Source organism: Sceloporus undulatus, chromosome 1 (genome assembly GCF_019175285.1).
Source record: "Sceloporus undulatus isolate JIND9_A2432 ecotype Alabama chromosome 1, SceUnd_v1.1, whole genome shotgun sequence".
NCBI lineage: Eukaryota > Metazoa > Chordata > Lepidosauria > Squamata > Phrynosomatidae > Sceloporus > Sceloporus undulatus.
The window spans coordinates 170351279-170368933 of record NC_056522.1 but is presented as its reverse complement, the minus strand read 5'-3'; the positions used below and the strand labels follow the sequence as shown (position 1 = coordinate 170368933).

The 17655-nt window shown below is 44.2% G+C and overlaps 1 protein-coding gene across 1 annotated transcript in view; it reads left to right on the top strand.

Annotated features, from left to right (window-relative positions):
- Positions 1-17655, top strand: part of COL4A1 (collagen type IV alpha 1 chain) — a 207521-nt gene that overhangs the window by 75625 nt on the left and 114241 nt on the right. The window contains 4 exon segments of the mRNA XM_042445763.1: positions 9002-9166; positions 10483-10578; positions 12666-12749; positions 16144-16214. Of these exon segments, the coding sequence (XP_042301697.1) occupies positions 9002-9166; positions 10483-10578; positions 12666-12749; positions 16144-16214 (416 nt within the window).

Below are 17655 nucleotides of genomic sequence, written 5' to 3'. Positions count from 1 at the left end.
CTGTTAAGGATTCCAGTTCTGCTGGCAACACAGCCTTAATACAGAACTATAGAATATTTAGTTTTATATACAAATTATAAGTTTATACTATAGTATCTACAATGAGGACTGTTGCAAAGCCATATGGCATGTGATGCCCTGTCCTCATTCATAATGAAGCACCAATCGTCTTGCAGGATGTGCATTTTGAAAACCTTTAGATCCAGTACTTTTGTAGCTATAAATCTTATACATTTCTTAATATTGTTTTAGTTAGAATCATAGAATCATAGAATCATAGAGTTGGAAGAGACCACTAGGGCCATCCAGTCCAACCCCCTGCCATGCAGGAAATCCAAATCAAAGTATCCCTGACAGATGGCCATCCAGCCTCTGTTTAAAGACCTCCAAGGAAGGAGACTCTATCACCCTCCGAGGGAGTGCATTCCATTGTCGAACAGCCCTAACTGTCAGGAAGTTCCTCCTAATGTTCAGGTGGAATCTCTTTTCCTGCAGCTTGCATCCATTGTTCCTGGTCCTGTTCTCTGGAGCAGCAGAAAACAAGCTTGCTCCCTCTTCAATATGACATCCCTTCAAATATTTAAACAGGGCGATCATATCACCTCTTAACCTTCTTTTCTCCAGGCTAAACATCCCCAGCTCCCTAAGTCGTTCCTCATAGGGCATGGTTTCCAGACCCTTCACCATTTTTGTCGCCCTCCTTTGGACACGCTCCAGTTTCTCAATGTCCTTTCTGAATTGTGGCGCCCAGAACTGGACACAATATTCTAGGTGGGGCCTGACCAGAGCAGAATACAGTGGCACTATTACTTCTCTTGATCTAGACACTATACTTCTATTGATGCAGCCTAAAATAGCATTGGCCTTTTTAGCTGCCGCATCACACTGTTCACTCATGTTCAACTTGTGGTCTACTTGGACTCCTAGATCCCTTTCACACGTAGTTTCATTCAGCCAGGTGTCACCCATCCTATATCTGTGCATTTTATTTTTCCGCCCTAAGTGCAATACCTTACATTTCTCCGTGTTGAATTTCATTTTGTTAGCTTTGGCCCAGCTTTCTAGTCTATTCAGGTCATTTTGAATCTTGATCCTGTCCTCTGGGGTATTAGCTATTCCCCCTAATTTGGTATCATCTGCAAATTTGATAAGTATGCTTCCAATTCTGTCATCCAGGTCATTGATAAAGATGGTGAATAGCACTGGGCCCAGGACAGAGCCCTGTGGGACCCCACTGGTCACTTTTCTCCAGGATGAAAAGGAGCCATTGTTGAGCACCCTTTGGGTTCGGCCGGTCAACCAATTACAGATCCATTTAACAGTTCCTTTGTCTAGCCCACATTTTACAAGCTTGTTTGCAAGAATGTCATGGGGAACTTTGTCAAAGGCCTTACTGAAATCAAGATATACTATATCCACAGCATTCCCTTCATCTACCAAGCTGGTAATTTTATCAAAGAAAGAGATCAGGTTTGTCTGGCATGACTTGTTTCTCTGAAACCCATGTTGACTTTTTGTGATTATGGCATTGCCTTCTAGATGTTCACAGACTCTCTGTTTAATGATCTGCTCCAGAATCTTTCCTAGTACTGATGTCAGACTAACTGGACGATAATTGTTGGGATCCTCTTTTTTCCCCTTTTTGAAGATGGGGACAACGTTTGCCCTCCGCCAGTCTGCTGGGATCTCTCCTGTTTTCCAGGAGTTTTCAAAGATTATTGCCAATGGCTCCGATATTACATTTGCCAGTTCTTTTAATACCCTTGGATGGAGTTCATCTGGTCCCGGAGACTTAAATTCATTTAGATTAATAAGGTGTTCCTCTACTATCTCTTTACTTATTCTGTACTGAAATGCCCCTATCCTGTACTCTGCTCCATTATCCTCAGGTTGAGCACCCTTTGCCTTTTCTGAGAAGACTGAGGCAAAGAAGGTGTTGAGTAATTCTGCCTTTTCTCTGTCTTCTGTTAGCATTTTGCCATCTTCTCCACGCAGTGGCCCTACCATTTCCTTCTTCTTCCTTTTGCTGAAGATAATGATATCTAGTTTATAAAGCTTTCATTTGCAAGTTCATTACTAGTCAGGACTCAAGCTCGACCCAGGCTTGGATCCTTCCAAGGTTGCTAAAATGAGTACCCAGCTTGTTGGGGGCAATTAGCTTACAATTGTAAACCTTTTAGAGACTGCTTACGTAGTTCAGTATGAAGCAGTATATAAATAAACCTGCTATTGCTATTCATTTATTAAGTGGCTATATTAAACATCCTCATTCTTGGTTTGCACTTCCCATTAAAATTTTCTGTGCCTGCCATTACTGAAGTCTGTTTAAGTATGAAACTTTTCTAGACGTTTCACTGTCTTTCTCTACCATTCAAAACAAAACAATGTTGATATAATGGATTTGTATATTCAGATAAGGAGACAACATTGAATAGTAGTTTGGGTGTTGACCAGGGTGTAAAGGCAAACCTCTGGACAAATCTTTCCAAGAAACACCATTACAGGTGCATATCTTGTCCTTCCCCCCCCCCTATTTTTTTTCTCCCTACTGAGTGACATAACAATAGGTTGTTGGTTTGTTTGCATTTTCAATGGATTTTTCACATTTGTAAGATTTTTTTCTAAATTATATGAAGTACTTTATGAGCAAACTGTATGTTGCTGTTACCTTATGACATGGTGTGATGATTATTGGCTCCCTGCACTGAGTGAAGCCATCGCAATGCAGCATGGTCGGTCTGAAGAGTGAATTGGCGGCCCCTTACATAAGGCTTCAGCTTGTCTAGGGCATAGACGATGGCATAGCATTCTTTTTCTGGAATGCACCAGTTGGATTCTCTGGCAGACAACTTTTTACTGAGAAAACAGCACAGGATGTAAGAAGCCATCTGGGCCCTCTTGCATCAAGACAGCACCAATGCCTCTGTCTGAAGCATCAGTGGCTATTGTAAAGGGTTTATCAAAATCTGGTGCCATCAAGACTGGGTCGGACGTCAGAGCCCTCTTCAGTGTGTCAAAAGCCTCCTGGCACCCTTCAGTCCATTTAACTATCTTGGGTTTCTTTGAACCCGTGAGGTCTGTCAGAGGAGCTGCAATCTGACTGTAGTGTGGTACAAACCTCCTGTAGTATCCAGACAAGCCAAGGAAGGATTGGACTTGTTTTCGGGACTTCGGTCTTGGCCAGTCCTGAATCACCTCGACCTTTGCTTGCAAAGGTGTGATAGTCCCTTGGCCTACTTCATGACCGAGGTAGGTCACCCTCTCCAGCACAAACTGGCACTTCTTAGCCTTGATTGTAAGGCCAGCCTCCTGAATGCGCTGAAAGACAGTCTCTAAATGTTTGAGATGGTCTTCCCAGGAGTCAGAGAAAATCGCAATGTCATCTAGGTATGCTACCGCGAAGTCTCCACAGCCCCTCAACAGGGAGTCAACTAGCCTTTGGAAGGTCACTGGAGCGTTGCGAAGTCCAAAGGGAAGCACATTGAACTCGAACAAGCCCATATGGGTGATGAACGCAGTGCGGTGTTTGGATTCTTCAGCTAGAGCAACCTGCCAGTAGCCTTTGGTCAAGTCTATAGAAGACAGATATTTGGCACGTCCCAGCTTCTCCAAGAGTTCGTCCACCCTAGGCATAGGGTATTGTTCAGGACGTGTCACAGAGTTCAGTTTCCTGTAGTCGACACAGAACCGGATCTCTTTGCCTCCTTTCTTAGGCACCAATACAACAGGTGATGCCCAAGTGCTGCGGGAGGGTCGGATGATCCCCATTTCGAGCATTTCATTGATCTCTTTTTCGATTGCCTGTTTTGCCACCGGAGACACTTGGCGAGGCTGTTCGGCCGAAGGTCAGTTGTCGTCCGCAGCTATAACATGTTGAGGATCCATGGTCAAACCAGGTATCGGAGAGAACAGGGAAGCAAACCTGGATGTTAGATGTGCGAACTCAGCGCGCTGAGTTGAGTCGAGTCGTGTGGGAAGTTGAATGTCTTCCAGGTTGCCGCCTTCCCTCTTATCGTAGAACGCCCCTTCAGGCCACTCTTCGTCCTCTGCCTCTGGATCTTCGAGGGCAAGAAGGTAATGCGGCCTTTCGTGAAAGGGTTTAAGTGAATTGACATGATAGACCTTTGGCTTGAGACCGGTGTCAGGGAGCTGTATAAGGTAGTTCACAGTGCCCATTCCCTCAAGCACTGTGGCTGGGCCTATCCAGGACATTTCAAGTTTATTAATCCGAGATGCTTTCAAGACCATAACGTGGTCTCCAGGCTGGAAGCATCGCTCCCTGGCAAACTGATCATACCAAGCTTTTTGATCTTGCTGTGCCTGTTGGAGATTGTGGTGAGCGTCTTGCCACACTGTCCTGAGCGTGTTTTGCAGCTTTGTGACAAAGTCTACCACATTAGTTTGCTGTGAAGGTTGGTCGCCTTCCCACTGTCTGCGCACCAACTGCAGTGGCCCTTTCACCTCGTGACCATAGACTAGTTCAAAAGGTGAATAGCCCAAGCTAGGATGTGGGATGGATCTGTAGGCAAAAAGGAATTGCTGAAGCGCCAAGTCCCAATCATTGGAGTGCTCATCCACAAACTTTCGTATCATGGTCCCTAAGGTAGAGTGAAAACGTTCCACGAGGCCATTTGTCTGGTGGTGATAAGGGACCGAAGTGAGGTGTTTTACTCCATGTGTCTCCCAGAGACGGTCCATGGCCTTGGACATAAAATTAGTCCCTGCGTCCGTCAGGATCTCCAAAGGCCACCCTACTCTAGCAAAGATATCCGTCAATGCTTGAGCCATGGCCTTGGCTGAGATGGCACCCAGTGGGACAGCTTCTGGCCACCGTGTGCAAAAGTCCACCAATGTGAGGATATATTGCTTTCCCCTGGCAGTTTTCCGAGGAAGAGGCCCTAAAATGTCCACTGCCACTCTCTGAAAAGGTACCTCTATGATTGGTAGTGGTTGTAGAGGAGCCTTTGCTGGATCTTTGGAGTTTCCCACGCGTTGACAGACCAAGCAGGATCGGACAAAGATGGCTACATCCTTGTTCATCCCGTCCCAAAAGAAAGCCGCCTTAAGTCTGTCCTTCGTTCGCGTAACTCCTGCATGGCCACTAGGGTGATCATGCGCCAGGCTGAGTAGTTTGGCCCTGTATGCAGCTGGGACCAATAGTTGTCTTAGTGGTGACCAGTCTTCCTTAAAGTCCTTAGGCCAGAATTCACGGTAGAGCAGGCCATCTACCACCACAAACTTGCTGCGGTCATTTGAAGAAGTGGTATGTGACTCACCCCTCGCCAAGGACCACGCTGCCTGCAAGGTTGGATCCGAGTGTTGTTCCTTCTGGAACTGTTCCCTTGAGACCGGAACTGGCTGCTCCTCCACAGAGGGTAGAGCAGGGAGTTCTCCAGTTGTAGGTGAAGTGTTGTCCCCATTTGGGTCGGGAGTTGGCGCCACAGTGTCCGCTGGTGGTGACATATCCCGTTGTGGTTCAGGGACATCCCGTGGCTGTGGTTGCTGCGTAGTGGCCACGGCTGCTGGGACCACATCCCTCTCCCCTCCCTCAGGTAGGGGTGTTGGAGGATGAGAGCCTGGTATGGACATACCGTGTTCGCTCTCTCGGACCACATCTGCCCGAGGCACCTCCTGTGGTGCACGGGCATGACTGGGCCTCCCGGGTTCGCTGCGGCTTCTCTTTGGTCTGGGACGGCGTTGGGAAGTTTGCTGCGCCTCCTGGACATGGCGGTGCAAGTCCTCCCCCACAAAGGCAGGGCATTCATAGTCGCTGTATATTGCAAAAGTCCAGAGTCCCGTCCATCCTCTGTATTTAATGGGGACCCTTGCCATCGGCAGCAGACTCGGTGGTGCCTGAAGCCTTTTACCAGAATCTTGGTGTCGTTGTCGATGAGGTTAGGGTCCACAAAGGATCGATGCAGGGCTGAAATCTGTGCGCCTAAATCCCTGTAAGCTACCACCTCCTTGTCACCAACCCACAGGATGTGTCTGAGGAGAACAGGAATCATGGAGGGATCAGGATCTACTGTTGCACCAGACTCAGCCACGTGAGCTTTGGCCTGAGCCATAACATTTATTGTTGTAGGGTTTTGTGGGCATTGGGCCCTAATATGGCCTAATTGTCCACAAGAATAGCATTTAGGTGCCTCTTTGGCCTTAGGTTTACCTTGTGAAGACAATGAAGGTTGTTGAGATGCTTGCGGCTGAGAAGCTTGAGACTGACGGGGTGGTTGGGGCGGATTTGGTGTAGCAGCCTTGGAATGTTGAGGCTGAGAGATGTCCTTGTGTTGAAAGTGATGTCCAGGCTGCGACTTTTTGAGATATCCAGCACTGGGCACTGGAGGTTGGGCTCGCTTGAGGTCCAGGTATGTATCCGTAGCCTCTGCAGCTTCTTGCAGTGTCTTGGGGTCCTTGTCCAACACATGATGGACCACGTCAGGAGGAAAATAAGTCAAGAATTGTTCCAGATCTATGCGAAAGAAGAACTCTTCCAGTGAAGTTATCTTAGCTACCTGCACGCAAAGTTCTCTGTTGCGTTGTATCGCATAAGCCAGGTCGACGGCAGAAGCGTCCGGCTTCTTGGGTGTGTCCCTGAAGTGCCTTCTGGCTGCTTCTGGGGTGATACCAAGGCGTTGGCGAGCCTTCCGTACGAAGAGCTGATAGTTCTGCATCTCCCCCCGCGGCATACTGGTTTCCACATCTCGGAGAACCCCTGAGATCTGGGGCCGAAGTTCGTTCATATACTGATCCTCCGCGACCCCGTGGAGTTCACACGTCCGCTGAAAACTTTCCAGGAAGCTTTCAAAATCATCGCCGTTCCTGTAAAGGGGAAACCGGCGAGGTGGTTCAAGCCGCACTGATGCTGGTGCAGGTGTAGGTTGGTCCTGGCTGCGATTAGCGAGGAGGTCGACCATTTAGCGCTGCAGAGCCTCATTACGTTCAGCCAACTGCCGATTTTGCTCAGCCATTTGGCGCTGTTGTTTGCCCATTTGGCGCTGCGTCTCTGTGAATGTGGACAGCATCTGGGTCCACATATCTATGCTGGGCAGGAACGCTGGGCCTGGCAGTGACGAAGCAGCATGGTCCTGGCCCCCCTGATGCACCAGATGTCGAAGAAGTAGTGCTGCCCTCCCCTCCTGGGGTTGCCTTGGTAGTTTTCTTCTTGTTGACCATGGCAACGGCTGTGCCACAGTGCAGAAATCTATTCTAAAAGCTAACTGTAATGCAGACACGCGAAAGCACTAAGAAAACCAAAAAAAAATACAATAGCTTGCTGAAAGGAATGGGTGTGCTTAAACACTGCACACCATGGGCCAGAGAGGAGAGGGAGAAGAAGAGAAAAACCAGATCGGAAAACCCAACTTCCCTCCCTGAACAGACTAAGACAGAAAACTCAACTGTTTATGCTGCAGTTCTCAAACTCCACCACTAGATGGTGTTCCCAGGCGTCAGTAGCCACAGGAAAAAAACTGGTGGTCTGTTTAAACTGACCCCTCCTTTCCTTTAGCTAGAGAAAAGAAACAGCCCCTCCTTGAGTGGGCTAAAAGTCCCCCTCCCCTTTCTTAGTCAGAAAGAAAGAGAAGACCACAGAAACAGGAAATTCCCCTTTTGGTCCTGCGAAGAGGCCAAGCAATAAATGCCACCTTAATTGCCCTTTGCCAGCCAGGCAAGAGGATCAAAGGGATCTCTGTGTTGCCCCTAGCAACTCCTGAGTCCCTCCTCCCCTTCTTCTCACACCAGAGCAGACCCACACAAAGAAAAGAAGTAGTGAGAGAGAGAAGGATTCTCCTTCCCCGCCCCCAGGCAGGTAAAGAGAGAGCTAGAGAGATAGACAGAGAAGAATCCACCACTTTCTTCAAGCACCTAGCTGAACTACAGCTCCCAAAGCGAAAACACACTTGCCTAGCAAACTATGTTTCCAACAACCGAAATCCGTATCCCACCGATGCCGCCATGTGATGATTCCTCGAGAGCAAAGCCCTGTGTGTGACTATTACTCTCAGGGGATCCCTTTTAAAAAAAGAACTTTCCGCTGCCACCACCCAGTGAATGAACTATAAATTATATTTATAGTAGCTCCACAGCTACCCCTTCCCCACACACACTGGGACTTGTGAGGAATAGAGAGAGAGATCTAGTTTCCTTTCTTCCTCACTCAGAGCAATCAGTAACCGAGTTAAGGCGCGTGTATAGGAGCAAAGAGATAGCAGGTGCTTTAACAGAAAGAAGTTTATTTTAAAGAAATAGTATAGAATATAAAGGTATCACTCATGCCAGGCCTCCTTGCCTTGCAGGTCAGAGAACACAGTTACAAAGATATTCATTTCAGGCAAGCTATTAGATAAACATAACAAAAACCTAGACGTACTGACTAACACTGTTCCTGAACTACTCACACAATGATGGGATTTGTAGTCCTTGTGGAGTTCTTGGAATCAGGGAGTTGGCTCCTTGCCGACTCTACCTGCATTCCTGAGCCGGTCTTCCGGCTACTCAGAGGACAAAGGCAAGCCTCTGGTTTCCCCAAACACAGCCAAGATGGAGAACAAAGGACACATGGTCCTACAGGAGTATTTAAAGCCCTCTCTGTGAATCTTTTTGAAACTGCCGCTCTGGCACTGTTGATTGGCCAAGTGAGCCTTACGTCAGCTATGATGTAGCTGCTCATTAGCATGTGATGTCATCTCTCATTAGCATGTACCTCCTCCCAGATTAACCCTTTGTAGTTCAGGAGAAGTCCTCAGGTGACTGGGAGACCAGTCATCACACATGGCATTTTTTAAAGTGGAAGCACTGGATAGTTTGTTTGAACTTCAAGTAGGCATCATGAAGCTGAGTGTTTACAGGAATTAGATATAATAGCCTGACAAATAAGTCATCTTATTGTTGTTTGAATTCATTGGTAGGGATCAGAATTTTTGCATTGTTGTTGTTATACATTTGCCATTTTTCCCCAGCTGGTTTTCACTGATGTCTATTTTACTACATTATTATAATCCAGGGCAACCCAGTCCAGGGATAACAGGAGCACCTGGTTTTCCTGGGGAAAGAGGAGAAAAAGGTGACCAAGGCCCCCCTGGACTTCCTCTATATGGGCCAAAAGGGAGAAATGGACCTCCAGGACCTCGTGGCTTCCCAGGGCCTCCAGGCCCACCTGGCATAACAGGCAAGTCAATAGTCAAAGAACAAACATTTTGTTGTTCAAAATGCTGAAAACAAGCTCACCTTTTCAGAGTGAGTTATGCAGAAGACTAGTTTTAAAATTAAGTAACTCATAGAATCATAGAGTTGGAAGAGACCACAAGGGTCATTCAGTCCAACCCCCTACCATACGGGAACTCACAATCAAAGCATCCCCAACAGATGGCCAACCAGCCTCTGCTTAAAGACCTCCAAGGAAGGAGATTCCACCACCCTCTGAGGGAGTGTGTTCCATTGTTGAACAGCTCTTACTTCACAACTATTATAAAGAATCTGTATTTTAAGGGGGGAGGGTGTCCAATAATTCTTATTGGAATTAACAAAAATAGGAAGTTCAAAATCAAGTAGACAATTGAATTAAATAAATATGTACCAAAGAAAATCATGTATCATGGGAACAATACATCATTCCAAAATCTGATATAAATAGTTGAAGGAACAGATCTCTTTCTGTTTGCATTGAAATGAGAAATAAAAGGATACCATGTTGCAAAAACACTTCCTATAAAGGGATACCATGTTGTGAAAAAGCTCCATCATTCCTGATATTTTTTTGTTTTAGTAGTTTTTCCATCCATGCCACAGTCTATAATTTATCTACATTTTAATCTTTTTTAAAAAATCACTTCAGGGATTGACTTAAGGTTGTTTGCCACAATGCTTTTCTTCTACATGGAGACATCCTTCCTTCATCTGCAGTCACATGAATGTTCCTAATTTCATGGAGAAGCAACACATGTGAATGAGCTAATCACAAATGCAACAAGTAGCAATTTCTGCTACGTCACTAGTGTTGCCAACAAGCCTCGAAGATATTCCCCAGAATGTTTTATCAAAATCCCCGGAATTCCCCAATATTTATTATTATTATTATTATTATTATTATTATTATTATTATTATTATTATTCAGTCAAAATCCCCAGAAAGAAATTAATTAAATTCCCCGGATTCTGGGGAATTCCCTGGAAATTGGCAACACAGTACGTAACATCTATTCTTCAAACCACCCCATTCCAGGCAGATGACACAAACTTATATGTGATCTACTAATGTATATATTGGATTTCTCCATATGGATGCAGTTCTGCAAATTGTTCAGATTGCTTCCATGCAAAAGAAGATTACTATGCGAACCAGCCTTCAACAAACAGCATATCTGCATGGTTCCAATGTACCACACACTCTTATTTATAGTAAGCAATATCACTGTCTTAAATTTCTTATGACTAGGATGACCTTTATAAATAATGTTATCTATTCTTTCCTTTTCCAAATTGCAGATGGAATTCTGGAGTGCCAGCCTGGTGAGCCTGGTGACCCAGGCTCACCAGGACTCCCTGGTCAACATGGCTTCTCAGGAGAAAGAGGAGAAAAAGGTAATGCTCACTTGGGCTTTAGATATTCTCTGGGCTCCTCTGATACATACAAGTCCCAGGAGAAGTAGCTTCATGTTGGCATCACAGCACTTTCTGCAAGGGAGATATCCACACCACCAGACTTTATATTGTACGTTGGCACTTGGAAGGCCACTCAGAACCTTTTTCAGACATTGCAGAACAGACATCCACTCTATAACAGGCACTCTTTTGAGGAGATTAATTCTGCACAAAATAGTTGCTACTTAAGAATTACTTATAAGTATTCCTGTTCTCTTATACCAGGTGATTAATCTTCCATCCACTGTATATTGGGACACATATATAACTCAAGAGCCTTGGCCATATACATGTAGGCTGGTATGAAGGTCATGTGTTCCACTTTTCTAGTTTTTTCTTTCAGTTTGCCTCATGGCAACAGTCTTAGAAATAAAGTATATTTAACAGTCAATCCAGTCTGAGAGGACAACCTCTCTTATTGAGATAGTGAATAAAATTTAGAAGCTTCTTCTCCTGGTTCAGCAGAATAGAAATACACAGGAAGTAATATTCACTGCTAAAAAGTGTAGAGTGGAGTAATCATATGATCCTGTTATTCCATATAGTTATTTGTATCAACATAGAACATAAGCCAGCATGATGTAATTGTTTGCATGTTGAACTATGACTCTGGAGATCAGGGTTCGATTTTTACTCAGCCATGGAAACCGTGGGCAAATCACACATTCTCATCCCCAGAAAACCCATGATAGGTTTGCCTTAAGGTCGACATATATCAGAAACAACATGAAAGCACACAATAACAACAACAGCAGATTATTAGCAGAAATTTTGTTGTGATCTTACAAACCAGATGTATTATTGGTGTGGATAATGGGGGTTGGGATATGCTTTGGCTAGGCTGTTGCAGATAGGGCTTAGTAGTGTTCAGTAGAGCCAGGTGGTGCTTATCTGGTGTCCTTGAAGGCCTTGCTCTCAGAGGCTTGGTATGCAGCTTTCAGCTAAGGGGGATAGAAGGCGAGGGGGGAGTGATGGAGGATGAGGACTGGTGAGAAAAAGGTGGGGTTTTCAGCGCGGGCTTTTGGCTAAGGGGAGGAGTAGTCTAACTAAGGGGATTTAGCTATTGATTTTGTTGGGAGGGGTCAGTCTCAGCTATGAAGCTGAGTGATGGAGAATTGCTGATTCTGGATCTATCAATAAAGTACTGTTGATTCATCAATCAAGCTGACTGGTTGATTGTCCAGGATTCTGGTCTCGCACTCTGACAGTCTACTTCTTTCTTTCATTTAGTCTCAAAGGTGCTATAAGATCTCTCTACATACTAATTTTACAAACTAACATGGCTTTATCATTGAATTCCATAACATATCATTAACATTAATATCTGGTGATTAGCTGTTTTTTCTAGCTGATTTTAATTGTGCTACTTAGAACCTCTAGTAACAGTTATGAAAGTTGAAGAAAATATCATGTTACTTGGGACACAAAGCTTGAATTATTTTCTGTGTCGAGTACAGTTAGGGTTGCCATACGTCAGGACCTCCAAACCGGGACAAATGTAGGACAAAATTTTCAAATGTAGGACACTTTTTTGTGTCCTACATTTGAATAGGAGCCTCGCTGAGGGGAGGCTTTCCCTCCCGACCTGGGCCCTGGCCTCGCTGAAGCAGCGGCGGAGCCCAAGCGGAGAGGGAATTCTCCCTTCAGGGAGGCTTTCCCTCGCGGCCTGGGCCCCGGCCTTGCGGCGGCGGCAACAACAGAGCCCAAGCGGGGAGGGAATCCTCCCTTCAGGGAGGCTTTCCATCGCGGCCTGGGCCCCGGCCTTGCTGCGGTGGCAGCAGAGCCCAAGCGGGGAGGGAATCCTCCCTTCAGGGAGGCTTTCCTTCGCGGCCTGGGCCCCGGCCTCGCTGCAGCGGTGGCGGAGCCCAAGCGGGGAGGGAATATTCCCTTCAGCCCGGGGGCGGGGGAAATCCCGGGAGCGGGACCGTGCGGACCCACCCACAGGCGGGATATGGCAACCCTAGGTATAGTTTGGTTTGTAGAAAGTGTTAAGAGAATCTGTTTACATATCTCCATTTTTAATACAGGTGAAAAAGGTGAACTCTGTTTTGCCTGTGATGCAGCTGGCCTTCCTGGATCTCCAGGCCCTCAGGGGAATCCAGGGGAACCAGGTAAAATGTACAAGAAGCACTTAAGTTCCTTAAGAGGAAGCACTCCTCCAAGATTTCTACTGTATTCCTGTCATTCCATTTATCATGTTACTTTGTACAAAAACTCCTAAAGCCATCAAACAATTCTGGTGTCTACTGTCCAATTATTGTCCTTTTAGATGATGATTGCATACCTTTCATTGGCAATACTAATATATTATCTTTTGGGATATTGCTTTAGTTGTAGTCATGTGCTATAATTTATTTATTTATTTATTTATTTAGTAAGTAAGTACTTTCTCTTTCTGATTTGGTCTGGACAAATAAGATGTCTTTTCTCCAGAATCATGTGAATTCAGTCCTGCCTTCTTCTGATACAGTGATAATTCCTGAAAGATTGGTAATATGCTCTCTAGTTTCCTATAAACAATAAGAAGTCCCCATTTTCCTCTGATCCATCCTTCTTGTCCCCAGAAAGTATAGTAATTGTAATACACTTCTGAACTCTTCCAAACTTGCAACTTGTTCTCTTGACCCAATTCCTACTCGTCTTCTAATCTCTATAGCTCCTTCTTTTCTCCCCTCGCTTCTCCATATCTTCAATCTCTCTCTCTCTACAGGCTCCTTCCCGTCGGACTTCAAACATGCTCTCATTTCCCCAATTCTGAAAAAACCTTCTCTTGACTCCTCCTCTCTGTCTAGCTATCGTCCAATTTCTCTTCTCCCCTTTCTTTATAAGGTTTTGGAACGGGTTGTTTATTCTCGCTGTTTTGAGTTTCTTGAAGCCAACTCCATCCTTGATCCCTTTCAGTCTGGTTTCCGCCCAAGGCATTCCACAGAGACAGCTCTCACTAAGATCTCCAGTGACCTTTTACAGGCCAAGGCTAATGGCCTTTACTCTGTTCTCATCCTTCTTGATCTGTCTGCAGCCTTTGACACCGTTGATCACTGTCTTCTAGTGAATATACTTTCTGACCTTGGGTTCTCAGACTCTGTTCTCGACTGGTTTCGATCTTATTTGTCTGGCAGCTCTTTTGCAGTGGTTGGAGGAGGTCAGACTTCATCTCCTCTTCCCTTATCTGTTGGAGTTCCCCAGGGCTCTGTTCTGGGTCCCCTTCTGTTTTCTCTCTACACACTGTCCTTAGGTAAACTCATTAGCTCTTTTGGTTTTCCCTACCATCTGTATGCTGATGACACCCAGTTGTATCTTTCCACCCCTGACCTTTCTCCAAGGCTTCAACAGCAAGTTTCATCATGTCTCACAGCTGTCTTGCAGTGGATGCGTCATCGGCGCTTGAAGCTCAACATGTCCAATACGGAGCTTCTTGTCTTTCCTCCTAAGCCCACCCTTCAACACTCCTTTTCTGTCTCTGTGGACAACATTTCTATTCAACCAGTCCAGCAAGCCCGCAGTCTTGGTTTTATCTTTGACTCTTCTCTGTTGTTTATCCCGCAGATCCAGACCACAGCCAAGCCTTGTAGATTCTTTCTATACAATATTGCCAAATTCCGACCATATCTCTCCACCTCTACTGCCAAGATCCTGGTCCATGCCCTAGTGGTCTCACGACTCAATTACTGCAACATCCTCCTGGTGGCTCTCTCTCACTTCCATCCTTTAATTTCTGTCCAGCATTCAGCTGCACGCATAATCACATCCACCCACCACTCTGACCACAACTCTCCTGTGTTGGCATCCCTTCACTGGCTCCCACTCCCTTTCCGCATTCAGTATAAGCTCCTGCTGTCAACGTTTAAAGCCCTCCATGGGCTGGCCCCTCCCTACTTATCAGACCTTATTTCCCCTCACCTTCCCACTAGGGCCCTCCGTTCTGGTAGTCAAGGTCTGCTGTCCCAGCCCAGGATTTCCTCTGCCCCATCTCAGATTCGCCCCTTTTCACTTGCTGCCCCTCACTCCTGGAACCTTCTTCCCCGCGAGCAAGAGCCATCACTTCCTTAACCAGCTTCAAAACGGAGCTGAAGACCATCCTGTTCAGAGAAGCGTTCCCAGGCATTGCATAATTGTCACTTGCTATTTGATGTTCTTTTGTTGTCTGTTTTATTGAATCATTTCCTGTATTGCTATGTATTTTTATGTATTATCTTACTAGACAGGCCCCTTCCACACCACCACTCCCTTCTCCTCCTGTGTCGTGTCTTTTTAGATTGTAAGCCTGAGGGCAGGGAACCGTCCAATTAAAAAGATTGTATGTACAGCACTGTGTAAATTTACAGCGCTTTATAAATAAACGTTAATTATATATATATATATATATATATATATATATATATATATATGGCTATCTGGGAGTTATTGAAGTGTCTCATCTGCTCCACAATATCCATACATTTTGGTCATGTGATTTTTTTAAAGTAAATGATGCATCTTATCTTTCACTTGCATCAGTTTCGTGACATTAGAGGAGCATCCTCCCTTATTTCTGCACAATATTTCTACACAATAGGACTGTAAAAAATCATTTTGTTACCACAATCAAGTACAGTGGTACCCCGGGTTACGAAAATAATTCGTTCCGCCGCCGCGTTCGTAACCCGAAATCCTTCGTAAGCCGAAAAAGCCATAGGCGCTAATGGGGAAAAGCCGCGATTTCGTGCGAAATAGCGCCGAAAAGCACCAAAAAATTTTTCGTAACCCGAAATAACCTTCGTAACCCGGAACAGTTTTTTCCTATTGATTTTTTTCGTAACCCGGAAATTTCGTAAGGCGGTGCTTTCGTATCCCGGGGTACCACTGTATAAGTAATCTCAGGAATTATTTCCCCTTGCCCTGAGAATACTGAGTATTCTATGCAGCATTTGATCATTATTTTCTGTTCATGACATCCTTTAAGAAATTAATTTCCACAGAAATAGCCTGAATTTTTTGTGCAGAAAATATTATCTCTAAAGAAATCAGTATTTTTCCACACTAAATAGTCATTTCTGCACAAAAAACGTATTTTCCCAAAAGTCCAGAACAGAGAAGAACTCATCCCTGTTCTTTCATTGCTCAACAAGGTTTATAAAGTGTCAAATCACCCTTTTTCATCAGCACTGTGAATACTGATAAAAGTTTTCCCATTGCTACTCTGCTACACTTCTATCGTGATAAATTGGAATACAACACTAAAAGAAGGAAATATATATATATATATATATATATATATATATATATATATAGTGTTAATGCCAGATGTACAGTATTTACAATGTTACTGAACATATTAATAATGTTAATAAAATATATTAGTAAAGAGGTCAGTAAACATTTAAGGCTCTCTTTTTTAATCAGTATACTTCTGGGAACATTTTTTTTAAAGATGGATAATCTTTGTAAAAGAGCAAATGCCACAAAAACATTTATTTAAAAGTTCATATATAATTTTTATAAATTTTTTTCCTATTTCTCAAAAAGGTATTCCAGGACCTCCAGGTGCTAAAGGCGACAGAGGTCGTCCTGGATTTGATGGCATTCCAGGAGTGGTAGTAAGTAAATCATCCCAGACTTCATAATGTTTTAAACATATCATGCAAAATGCCTTCATAATAGTAATCAGTCAGTTTCATAGTATACCATCTTCAGTAAATGAACTCAAAGTACAATATTGAAACTGTTTATTTTAGTATTAAATGACTGACACTGCCTAAGTCCATGACAAAAAACCCCAAAGATGTCCGTAGGGACACCTGCCCCCTTACCTTACTTATACCTCAAGTATCTCAGAGAATGGTCTTCACTATTTCCATCCTCTTTGGTTTCCAGAATTTTAGCAGTGGTGGCTTGCAGATCCTCCTCCTGTTTTCTAGCCTGTTAAATAAAAATACAGTGGGTCCTTGTTATCCACTGGGGTTTGGTTCCAAGGACCCCCCCCCCCCGTGGATACCAAAATCCATAGATGCCCAAGTCCCATGAACTACAATGGCATAGCAAAATGGTGCCCCTTGAATAAAATGCAAAATCAAGGTTTGCTATTTGGAATTTATACTTTTTTTGAATATTTTCAAGCCACGGATGCTTGAATCCATGGATAAAAAATCCATGGATAAGGAGGGCCAACTGTATTATCTGATGAATTATAGCAGACCAAAATGTTTAATTTTAAAGTGATTCCAATAATTTGGGGTACAACCAAAAACGCTCTATTGAATTTTGAACTGTGATTAATTATAGCTGCCACATGCATAGGTTCTCAGTCGACAAAGGGGCCAGACAAGGATGCATCCTATCACCCTGCCTGTCCAATCTGCATGCAGAAAATATCATATGAAGAGCAGGCCTGAACTCAGAAGAAGGAGGAGTGAAGATAGGTGGAAGGATCAGCAATCTAAGATATGCAGATGATACTAGTGGAAAATATCATAACTTGAAACAATTATTTAGTAAGGTCAAAGAAGAAATGCAAAGGTAGGCTTACTGCTGAACATAAATGTAACAAAAATAATAACCATGGAGGAGCTACATGAGTTCAGTCTAGACAATGAGGAAATTGCAATAGTAAAAGAGTTCCCGTACCTTGGATCAAACATTGACCAGAATAGAGACTGCAGCCAAGAAATCAGGAAAAGGCTAGGAATGGGAAGGGCAGCCATGAAAGAACTAGATAAGATCCTAACGTGTAAAGATAGACAACTGAGTACAAAAGTTAGAATTCTCCAAGACATTATATTCCCCATCACCATGTACTGATGTGATTGCTGAAAGTGAAGAGATCTAAAAGAAAGAAAATCAAGCATTTGAGATCTGATGCTGGAGAAGAGTGCTGAGGATCCCATGGACAGCTCAAAAGACAAATAAATGGGTCCAGATTAAACCTGAACTCTACCTGGAAGCCAAGATGATGGAACTAAAGCTGTCTTACTTTGGCCATATCATAATAATAATAATAATAATAATAATAATAATTTTTATTTATAGACCGCTATTCCG